General features: G+C 33.1%; 1 protein-coding gene and 1 long non-coding RNA gene across 2 annotated transcripts; one reads left to right on the top strand and one right to left on the bottom strand.

Annotated features, from left to right (window-relative positions):
• On the bottom strand, positions 721-5,412 carry LOC107618397 (cysteine--tRNA ligase 2, cytoplasmic). The gene is made up of 9 exons (XM_016320451.2): positions 5,082-5,412; positions 4,371-4,434; positions 3,930-4,091; positions 2,923-3,093; positions 2,562-2,843; positions 2,326-2,451; positions 1,570-1,791; positions 1,366-1,482; positions 721-1,265 (listed from the first exon to the last, which is right to left on the bottom strand). The coding sequence occupies exons 1-9, from the start codon at positions 5,252-5,254 to the stop codon at positions 993-995; spliced, it is 1,590 nt and encodes a 529-aa protein (XP_016175937.1). The 5' UTR covers positions 5,255-5,412; the 3' UTR covers positions 721-992.
• Positions 8,054-11,030, top strand: LOC110266422. The gene is made up of 2 exons (XR_002353802.1): positions 8,054-8,255; positions 10,755-11,030. It is a non-coding gene; the product is annotated as an uncharacterized LOC110266422 (long non-coding RNA).

The following is an 11,159-nucleotide window of genomic DNA, read 5'->3' as shown; positions in this document are numbered from 1 at the left end:
TTACTATTAGATAGGCAATCATATAAATACCAAATATTAATGAGTATCCTTGTAAACAAAATATTACGGATACGAAGAAACATTGATATTCATAAGAAACTTAGAAAAATAGTGTATGTTTATCTGAATCATATATTTAGTCTAGAGTAGAATCATATTTTTTATTTGATATGTTTTACTAGACTGTCAAAATTAGCACTATAAAGAGTGATTTCAAATCAGGAGTTTACTTCAATAATTTGATTGACGTTCACATTTAACTTCAGGATCTACGAATAATTAATTTGGTGGTTGATTTTTGACACATTGTTAAAACACTAAACATGTAATTTTTAAATGCATAAATTTTTTGCTAACACAATATATGCGCATGGCTTACAATAAGAAGAGAGAAGCAACAAAAAAAGGGAATAATAAAAGGCATTCATTCATTCATTCATTAATCAGAAGAGAGAAAGAGATATCATGGCTTAGAATAAAGGGCTGCATGGAAACATTGTAGGAGGAGGGAGTCATAGTCATAGAGGGAGGCCATATTTCCCTGACATTTCCCTATTTTAGAAGTTTATGGTCGTTAATGAATAATTTTATATGAATACAATGAGTTGAAGAATAGTTTTTACTTTGTGATAATTAAAATGTATGTATGCTATTACCAAAAGAAAATTATATTAAAAAACCCCTTAATCTTAGCCGTTGAATTGAATTGAAACTATACGATTGAGATTAAGGGACCAAAGTCATTAATTAAGTTAACAAAAACCATTGTCGATTTAGCAAAATCAAACCATACAAAAGATAATCTATTAATCTAGACTCTTAGTGTACACTGAGAAATTGCATGACCTGTTAAGACAAAACTGTAAAAGTGCTTACCCTCCTAGAAATTGTTATACAAACTTGAAGCATGCTATTAAGGTAATCATAAACTATGACATTTAATAATTCTGTAACAAACAATCATAGTAATACAGGGTCATTGATTCTGACCCTCACGTTGATGATGTAGGTGGCCCATTATTCCCTTCTGTTGAGTTTTGTTCTTCTGCTACAAGAGGCTCACTTGGGATGCATGGCCTCCAAATAGTTTCATTTCCAACATCCATAAGTGCAATGCCCTTTGCAGTCAAATCAGTCCTAATCCTATCACTCTTTGGAAAATCCTTGTTAATCCTTGCTTGTTTTCTTTCTTCTATCAGATGTAACACTTCATCTTCTGCCATATCTGCTCTCTTCAATGCCTTATCCTTCAACTCTTGCAGAACCTGATGAACAAAAACAACCACAATGGTTTTCGGTTCAGATTTCCAGAAGAACAGTTTTTAAAGAAACATAATCCAAGTGCATTCTGATAACATGCATCACCTCGGCATAGGATTTAGAGGACAGTAATCCTAGAACGTTCAAAATTTTTGCGGCTTCTTTCTCAACTTCAGCTAGGGAATGAACCAATTGCAGTTGTACCTTCTTTTGAAGCTTTTTCTGGAAGGCACAGAGGATGTGTCAGTGCATCTACAAGGCATATGGGATAAAGACATGCAATGCCGGAAGTTATTTCCGGGTACCTACCTTCAGCATCTTCAAAGAACTGTTGACAAATTTCAAGGCCTCTTGGATGGCGCCAGTTAGTAATACCGGTGTTTGCAAATCATCTGACATTTTTGTTTGAAATTCAACCTGCATTTTCTTGATGCATTCCTTAGCGGCCTCATTAACTTGTAGTGCACTTTGATTCTTCTCAGTTTCACCTTGTTGAAATGAGGATACAGCATCTTTGCAATCTTGAAGAGTCTGACAATCAAAAGAACACAATCCTTCTCATAATCAAGACCATGGTGAAGGAACACAATATTTCCCTAAAGTTGGTTGCATCAATTAAGCTTCACAATTAATACACACGTCTAGGTTGACAACTGGCATCAAAAGAATTATATTAAACAACACTGCTGCCAAAACCTAGTTAAAAATAAACTATATTCTATGTGATTATATGTTTCCTGTTTTACGTGTAACAAACACACAGTATACCAATAATTTTTGCATGAAATAAAATTCGTCAAAAATTCTTCCTAGAAATATTTGGAAATCCAATAGAAGCAAACAAGAACACAATATGAAGTTAAGAGGAGCAATATCCATCATAGAACATAACTAAAGTATCTTCCGTTGACAAACATGTGGCATCTCTGCACACAATCCCAAATCAGCAACTAATTTTCAGATTACATCATGAAGAAAGATTGTTAACCTCAAGGATGAGTTTGACAATCAACTTATAAGAAATGACGAAGAATTTCGGGTACAGATTATTCAGGAGCTTGTTACCTGAAATATATAATAAATAGCATCAGATGCACTCTCCAGCTGTGCAACTGAGTAATTTAGCGGAGATCTATAATGAGCACTGATCAAAAAATGTCTCAAAGCAAGCGGATGATACCGCTCAGTAATCTGCCAGCAGGGAATAGAATTTCATCAAATATATTCACAACATATTCAAGAATTTCACCATGTAATACCTTCTATAAATGTCTAGGAAGGAATTAAGAGCTATTATTAACCTGACGAATTGTGAAAAAGTTGCCTAAGGACTTTGACATCTTCTCATTGTTATTAGTGACATGCCCATTATGCATCCAATAACTGATACTGCTCTCATGGTCTACAGCCCAGCTCTGCGCAATCTCATTTTCATGATGAGGAAAGATCAAATCAATTCCACCACCATGAATATCAAATTTCTGAGTTAAATAGCATGCACTCATTGCACTGCATTCAATGTGCCACCCTGGTCTCCCAGGACCCCAAGGGCTGTCCCAGCTAGGTTCACCAGGCTTCGCAGCCTGCAATCATTAAGAAAAAAAGAGAGATTACAAAATGTTGCCCAAAATGTATTAAAATAATCTATAAATGTTCATATACCTTCCACAATGCAAAATCAGCAGGGTGACGCTTTCTTGAATCAACAGCAACTCGTTCCCCTGCTCTGTTATGTTCTAGCTTTTGTCCAGACAGCATGCCATAACTTGGGAATTTCTCAACAGCATAGAAAACATCACCATCAACTTCATAGCCATAGCCATTACTGATAATCTGTATGGTACGACATGGATTAATCACTTTTAAGAAATTTTAATTCCTTACAGAAAAAGGCAAACATACAACAACTGCATCAACTTGTATATTTCATGCTTCAACGCTATACAAATTAAGAACAACAACACACAACCCCAAATAAATATGCCCCAGAGCAAATATGATACCATCTGCTTCAGAAAGCCATGTTTATCACCTTATGGCGTATGCAACCTCATTAGATGCTTCACTTGGAGAGTGCAGCTTCAAACTTCCAAATTCTACACTATTATTTAAGGGTGAGTCCGGTATGGGGACAAAACTGGGTGAAATAATTTACACATGAAGTCAATTCATGGGAAATGTCAGCCCCTTTTTACTCCTTGACAAACAAATACAAAGTGTTTAAAATACTTGGGCTAATTCTCTTTTCTTTGTTTACTAATCCCTCAATTAGGATCTCTTAGTTCCCAAATCAAGGAGGAAATTTATGATAATAGCACATAAAGTGCAGAAAGAATGTAGAAGGATCAATTTATCATTTGAATGAAAACAAAAGGGGACAGGGTGGGGCTGAGTAGAAGGTAGTTATACTTAAATTCATGCTCACTAGAACAGTAAGTATTGAGTAGTGCCACCTAAATGTTTAGGTAACCGGTAAAGCCTAGAGTATCCAGAATGATACTTTACTTATCAGTGATAGAAATGTATCAATTCCAAATGCACTTAAGAAAAGAAATAAACTAATATAAAACAGCACACAAAACTCTCAATATTTTAATGCTATTGTGGATTATTCGATTAAAAGACTCAAATTAAAGCAAATGACAGTGATCTTAATAGCAAAATTACACCTGACTTATCATCTTCTTTATCTCGTCCATGTGATCAGAAACACGAGGCTCTTGAGAAGGTTTCTCACACTGAAGATCAGTCATATCAACATTATATTCATGGCAAAAACGGTTGCTTAAGTCCAACGGATTGTCACCAATCTCATTTGCTCGCTTAATTATCTGCAGCAATTCTGATATTAGCAGTCTCAAATAGACATTAAAGAATAACATAAGAGACTCATGTAAAATAATATTGCTTCAAGGTCTATGTTTTGTAGGACTAATGGACTGGTGAAATTTCTAAAAGATAGATATATGTATGTTTCAATGGCACATAGCTAACTTTTTAAAATCACATAAAACAAATTATAATTGACAGAAACAGAAGCATGCAGTTATATTTTGGATTACAAAGAAAACTTTTCAATATTAATACTAACGAAGGGTGAAAGTGGTTACCTTGTCATCAACATCGGTGAAATTCCGCACATATGTTACCTCATAGCCCAAATGCACAAGGTACCTGCAGGTTTTCATGTTAAGCATGCTACCTCTGTATCCAATGCAAGTAATTAAAGGAAGGCAAGAATAGAAAGAGTGGTTAAAAAACTCTGAATCTCATATCTGAATTTAATCTTAATAACAATAGCAGGACTACACCTCCATCAAGGACAGAAGCAAAATACTGACTTTATGCTTTACTTAGACAATAATACGATAAATTAGAACTAGAAAATCATCTTTTATAACCTTACTTAACACCTGTTTAACTTCAGCAGCTAAATCCGTAAGGGGTCATAGCATCTAATATATGTATACACTATAGCTACGTATGTCAATGAATATATAAACTAGTTATTAAAAACATAAAAATAAAAAAACACAGCATTGTTGAAAGCCGATTCCTTTGAGAATTATGGTAGATTACCATAACAATCATCATATGAAAGGAACAAATTATTCACCCAGAAATAAACAACAGATAACCCCTTGAAATAGTAAACACAATAAGGAGCTACGCAATCGAGCCAATAATCATGCTGACCACCAAATGAGAAATCTGGAAAATTTAAAACCATGGGCCATGGGGGATTCCCCAACAAGATTCAAACTTTAACAGCAGGGAGAGGAAATCAAGCCATAAAAGGAATACCCATTTGCGAGAATCACCTGTAGAGTATATCGAAAGAAACTGCGGCGCGAGCGTGGCCGAGATGGCTGAAGTCGTAGGCGGTGACACCGCAGACGTACATGGAAACTTTGCCGGGATTTTTGGGCTTGAAGATCTCCTTCTGCTGAGTCATTGAATTGTAAATCCTGAACTCAAGTTGCTCCTCCGCCATTGTTGCCACCGTACACTGTATCTGTCGCCGGTGGCTGCAGCTGCTTCAGATGAACGCCAAATATTTTCGGATGCGTTCGTTACAACCCCGGTTCGCCCTACTTTTGTGTTCTGACTTCGGAGTCGTAACTTTGTTCGACCGGCTCTCAAATATTTATGCCATTTTTAAAAAAAATCTACTTTGTATTTATTTATTAATTTCCGTTACAACTTATATAAATATAAATGAGTGCTCTTTTCTTCTTTTTTTCACTGTACTGCTGCAACCTTATTTGTATTTAGATAATTTTTAATTAAATAATATTAGGGGTTAAATTTTTACAGCTAATATCAAAAAATAAAAATTTAAAAAAATAGTTAATATTAACCAATTAAAAGATAATTCTCTATTTTTTTTAAATTCTATGAGATGCTTATTCTAGAAAGGCATACAATACAAATACTTTTTAGAAAGAATCTTGGATTATTAACAATTGGAATATAAGTCTAATTACGTTTTAAAATAAATATTTTTCTGGTAAAATATGGGTATAAATAAGATTGAACAAATTGATTCTGCTAATTAAACTAAAATTCAATTATAATCTATATACGTCATGTCTTGATAAGAAAATTTTGACTAATTTTAAACTTGCTTATTGTGGGTCTTAATGTGATTTTTTTTTTTTAAAGTTTGACATGATCTAAAAGACTATATATAGCAGACTTATTTAATAATAAAACTTAACAAAAAAAACACTTAAAATAAATCATGTAATTATGTTCTTTTTTATTAAATACAATTTAGTATAATAGCTTAATTATATCAATTAATTGATTTGATTAGATATTTAAATATTACACAATTTAATATTATGCATATCAATTAATTGAATATAATTGTTAGAGTATAATTAGGATCAATTACATCAATTAACATTATTCGATATATCTAAATATTTATTATAAGATATTACATCTTTATTATTTTGATTCTCTTATCATCTATAAGTATCATTCTATATTGTATCATTCTACACAACTTGAATACTCAAACATTTTTCCTATTACTCCCTCTCCCTTTTCTAATATGGTATTAGAGTCATGGTATCCTCCTTGAGAAGAATAAGTTGATTTTCTTCCGGTGAAATCACCATACTTTTCTTTCGTGCCATTTTTTTTTGCTTTTCTTTTATCAATGCTTTGATGGTTTTCTGATCTCACCGATTAGCTCATTCGCTACTTACTTGTTGTCATTGAGAAACCATATGTTTTTCGTCACCTTCTGATAGTTTGTCATCACTTTGTACTTTGCCACTTTTCAACAATTTTCCAGCAGTTCACCATCTTTTCAAGAGTTTTTTGGCAGTTGACCACTCTTGCGACAGTTCCATCTGCGTTTTCTTTTGACAATTCCGTCTGCATTCCCTTCTGGCAGTTTCGTCTGCACTTCCTTCCACCATTTTCGTCTGCATTTTCTTGTGACAGTTCCGTCTGTGTTTCCTTGTGGCAGTCTGCACTTCCTTCCAGCAGTTCTGCCTCTACCCGTTCTATCAGTTTATGTATTTTTTATTTAGTTGTTTCAAACTCGAGTTGTCACTTGAGTTTGAGGAGGGATGATAGAGTATAATTAGGATCAATTAGATCAATTAGCATTATTTGACATATTTGAATATTTATTATAGGATATTACGTCTTTATTATTTCGATTTTCTTAGCACCTATAAATTCTCTTTTATATTATATCATTCAACACAACTTGAATACACATAAATCTTTTCTCTACTACTCTCTCTCTCACCCTTTCTAATAATAATAAATATAATTTAATTTAGTTAGAAGTTCATTATTTTATAGTCTTATATATATATATATATATATATATATAGAGAGAGAGAGTAAAATTATAAAAATAATTTTTTTTATCATTTTGGATATTTTAACTCTTCTTTTTTCTTTACGTGTAATTTTATTTTGCATTAACTTTGTTTATTTAATGATAAAATGTATTCATGTTAATTCTATCATATAATAGTTTATTTTTCTTCTATGTATTTTGATTTGTATAGTTACTATTAATCTTACTATTTTCGTTTTCTTAAATTGTTCTTTATTTTTTTTTATGACTTGATAATTTAAATAAAAAGACAAAAAAAGACAAAAAACGATGGCCAAAAGCGGAGGCTAGAAGTCTAAAGCAGCAACATCATTCCTCAACATTATTATTATTAATACGAACTTTATTATTTCTTTTCTAACATTTTTTAATATGAGTTTCATTTCTTTTTTTATTATTATTAATTCTTTTATTATTTTCTTCTCTAACTATAAATTTCCTTATAATAATTATTCAATAGAATATTTTTTTGTTCTAATAGATTTTTTTCCTATTTTTTGTCAAAAATAATTTATATTAGAAAAAAAAAGAAGATACAAATTAAATTTTAAAATTTAAATTTAAATAAGATGTGCAAAGAATAACTATTGAATTCATTTGGTATATTTAAACTTTTTGTATTATCGTCATTGAAATATTTCAAATACTATTATAAAAGTCTAGATATTTTTTATCTTATTGTTCTTAAATTATATATTATACCATGTATTTGAAGAGTTTCATCTTTTTTAAAATAAGTATGACATTATATATGTAAAACCTAAAAAATTAGTAAATATAATTTTATAGTTTAATAAGATAGAACTTATTAAAATAAGAATTTTGACACTAATTTTAAAGAATTTGACCCAAAATTAGGTTGAACAAGCAAAATCGGTTGAACCGAGCCTATATTAGGCCCAATGCCCAATCCAATGTCCATTTAAGTGAAGAGCTTCAGCTCTTTTTTCCCAAACTCAAAAGGAATCACGTTGAAGTAAAGGGGAAAGGGGAAAGGGGGGGAAGAACACAAACCCTCATTCATAATTCAATCCTCCATAACTTTTGATCCGGAGCTCCGATCGCTGCATTGTTTGCGGTCACGCGTTCGTAGCGATGAGCTCTACAAAACCTGATACTAAAGTTGGTAAGGAAGCCACACTCCCAGTTTCAATTTCTTCTTCCCAATTTCGAAAATTTGATGATTAGGTGTTAAAATTTTTAGTTGTTTTGATGTTCTAGGGTCAAATTAACTGAAAAAAATTAGTGGGTTTTGCTCAATTGATGCATAAATAAAGTAAGAACCTCAAACCCTTGTCGATTTATGAGTTAGCAAGCTTGAATGTTGGTTATAGTGATATGTTGTGGGATTATATTGAATATTGTTGATTTGGAGTATATCGATGATGTTGGGAGTCTGATTGTTGGACCTTGGTAGCTGAGATTTGGTTCGGAGAGGTTTTGGAGCTGTGGACTCTTGAGAAACGTTGACCTTGAGATGTATTTGGATTTTACGAGAAATCGGCTAAGGTACAATTTAAGTTTCATTTAAGTACCGTGTGGTGTGATGAGAATTCCTATGTTAGATGCCCCTAGGATTAAGTTTGAATTTAGTATTTGGATGGAGTTCGTTATGTGTAGAAGACATGTTGTGATAATTGATGTTTTGGATGATGTATCGTTGTTGTGTTAATTGAAATTGGTATTGGATAGTGAATTATATGGTTATGAATTTATGTATATTGATTTGATGAAATATCGGGCCGGAGGCCGTGAATTTGAGCCGGAAGCTGGAAAGAAGTAAGGGAGGTAAGTGATGGTTGATGGTTGGTGATTTAATGATGATTAATGAGGATATTGAATGTGAAAGTTGAGCCTATGATGAGAATGTGGCAAATCATTGATGCTTGATAAGTTTTGATAATGATTACGAATAATGATAATAATTGATCGTTGATTTATGAATAATATTGGTTAATTGTGAATTTTGTTAGATTTGAAATTAATAGAATTGGATATTGATATGTTGAGAGAGGGATGATAAGAATATGGAAGGATTTTGGTTGGAAATTAGGTTGTTTTAGGTTGAGAAACTTCGATTTGAGAATGAAATGTTGGAAAATAGAGGTTTTGAACTTTTGGGTAAAACTTGGTTTTTAATGAACTTTGGTGATTCATAACTTGAGCCTCGAATTTTGGATTCAAATGAAACCTATTTCAAATTAAAGATAATTTCAAGATCTTTTAAACTGTATAAAGTTTGTGAAAAACGGATTTTTGTAGAGAAAATTATGGACGTCGGAAGTTAGGTGTAGAAAACTGAATTTATGAACTTAACAGCTTTTACCTATTCTGCATAACTCGCGTACGCGAGCCTTGCACACGACGTGATCTTTCGTTTTAGGTTGCACTCCTCGCGTACGCAAGCAGGGGGTCGCGTACACGACCACCCATTTTTAATCCTGCGCGAATGCACGGAAGGGGTGTGCGTATGCACATCCCCTATTTTCTGAAATATGAATTTTTGTGTTTTTAAATCATTCCTCTAGCTTTCGAAAACCCGTTTAAACCCTAGTAGGTGAATTTTGGATAATAAAGTATGACTAGAGCTACGAGGAAGATAACTTATTGATGAAGAAAAAGGTAAAGAAAATGATGATGAATGAGGAAGTGTCGTAATGTTATATATGCTGTGAGCGGTGGCTAAGTTCATGATGTATAATGATGTGATGATGAATGAATGAATGTATGGTTGAGATACCTAGGTAGTAGTAAGGATTGTGGTTCGTCCCGCTTGCTCCAAGTCAATGTTTGAGATTTGATAATAATGCTGATTGATTTAGATTGAATGAATGTATGTTTGAGATACATGGACAATAGTAAGAATTGTGGTTCGTCCCACTTGCTCCAGGTTAGTGATTGTGATACCTGGATAGTAACAAGAATTGTGGTTCGTCCCGCATGCTCCAGGTCAGTGATTGTGACGCCTGGATAATAACAACAGTAGTGGATTATTCCACTTACTCCAAGTTGAGCTTTTAAACACCCGCCTGGGTAGTAGCGATAGTAATGGTTCTTTCACTCGCTCTGGGTTAAGCGGGTAGTAGCAAGGGGGTTGTAGCTCAAACTCACTTGCTCCGTAATGGGTGTTTCTGTCCATGATTAGCTACCAGGATGTGTTGGGGTGTACTATATAACCGACAGATGATATCATCAGCCATAGAACAGACATACATCATATGCATATTTTGAATTTTGGGTTTGTTTAATTACATTGGGTTGCCTAATTATACATGTTTCATGCTTATTTGCTGATTGACTTACTTGGCTTACTTGTGCATTTACTACTTCTCTGTATTGTTTGTGTTTGTATAAAAGTTGAATTACTTGAGGGATGGTTCAGTTCTTGGTTTATTCAGTTGGAAGGTAGTGGAAGTATGAAGGATATTGGGTTAGAATTAGAATCCCCTATAATAGTTGCCTAAGTTATGGATTAGTGAGAACTTGGGATGGATATGACGAGGTAACAAGTTTAAGATGCTTAGTGAATTTATATTATGGTGCATTATATTTATTTGACCCTTTTACCATACTAGGAACCCATGGGTCGGGGGTTCTCATTCCGTATAAATTCTCTATTTTTCAGATGTAGGTCCTGGTGCTCAGCAGCGAGCTGGATTCATCTGGAAGGCGACAAAGTTTATTTGATTCTGTGTTGTACTTTTAGAATCTCTCCTTTTTATTTTGAAAAACCTTTAATATAAATTATGTAAATGTTTAATTTGCAACTTGCCTATAGAGGCGATGATGTATCTTTGGGAAAGATAGGAAATACTGTTGTCAATCTAATATTAAATTTCTGTACCCTAGCCGGCCTAAACTTCGCGGGTCGCGACTAGTGGCTATTTATTTATGTTATCTATATACATTTTGTTCTTATCTTATTCTTATCGTTTTTTGAACGCGTTTTACCTTTCGTCTGCTATCTATTTATGAGAGTATCTTTTCGTTCGTGATTTTATTTTATTTTTCACTAGTTCTTTCATTCAAA

Source organism: Arachis ipaensis, chromosome B09, assembly GCF_000816755.2.
Source record: "Arachis ipaensis cultivar K30076 chromosome B09, Araip1.1, whole genome shotgun sequence".
NCBI lineage: Eukaryota > Viridiplantae > Streptophyta > Magnoliopsida > Fabales > Fabaceae > Arachis > Arachis ipaensis.
Note: the sequence above shows the minus strand (reverse complement) of the source record. Positions and strands in the feature narration are given on the sequence as shown.

Excerpts from the sequence above, each read along its gene's own strand:
- LOC107618397 (XM_016320451.2), bottom strand. The coding sequence starts at position 5,254 with ATGGCGGAGGAGCAACTTGAGTTCAGGATTTACAATTCAATGACTCAG. Across the intron at positions 2,452-2,561 it reads ACTTTTTCACAATTCGTCAG|ATTACTGAGCGGTATCATCC; the intron begins GTTAATAATAGC and ends CCCTGCTGGCAG. Across the intron at positions 1,266-1,365 it reads CCTCTAAATCCTATGCCGAG|GTTCTGCAAGAGTTGAAGGA; the intron begins GTGATGCATGTT and ends TTTGTTCATCAG.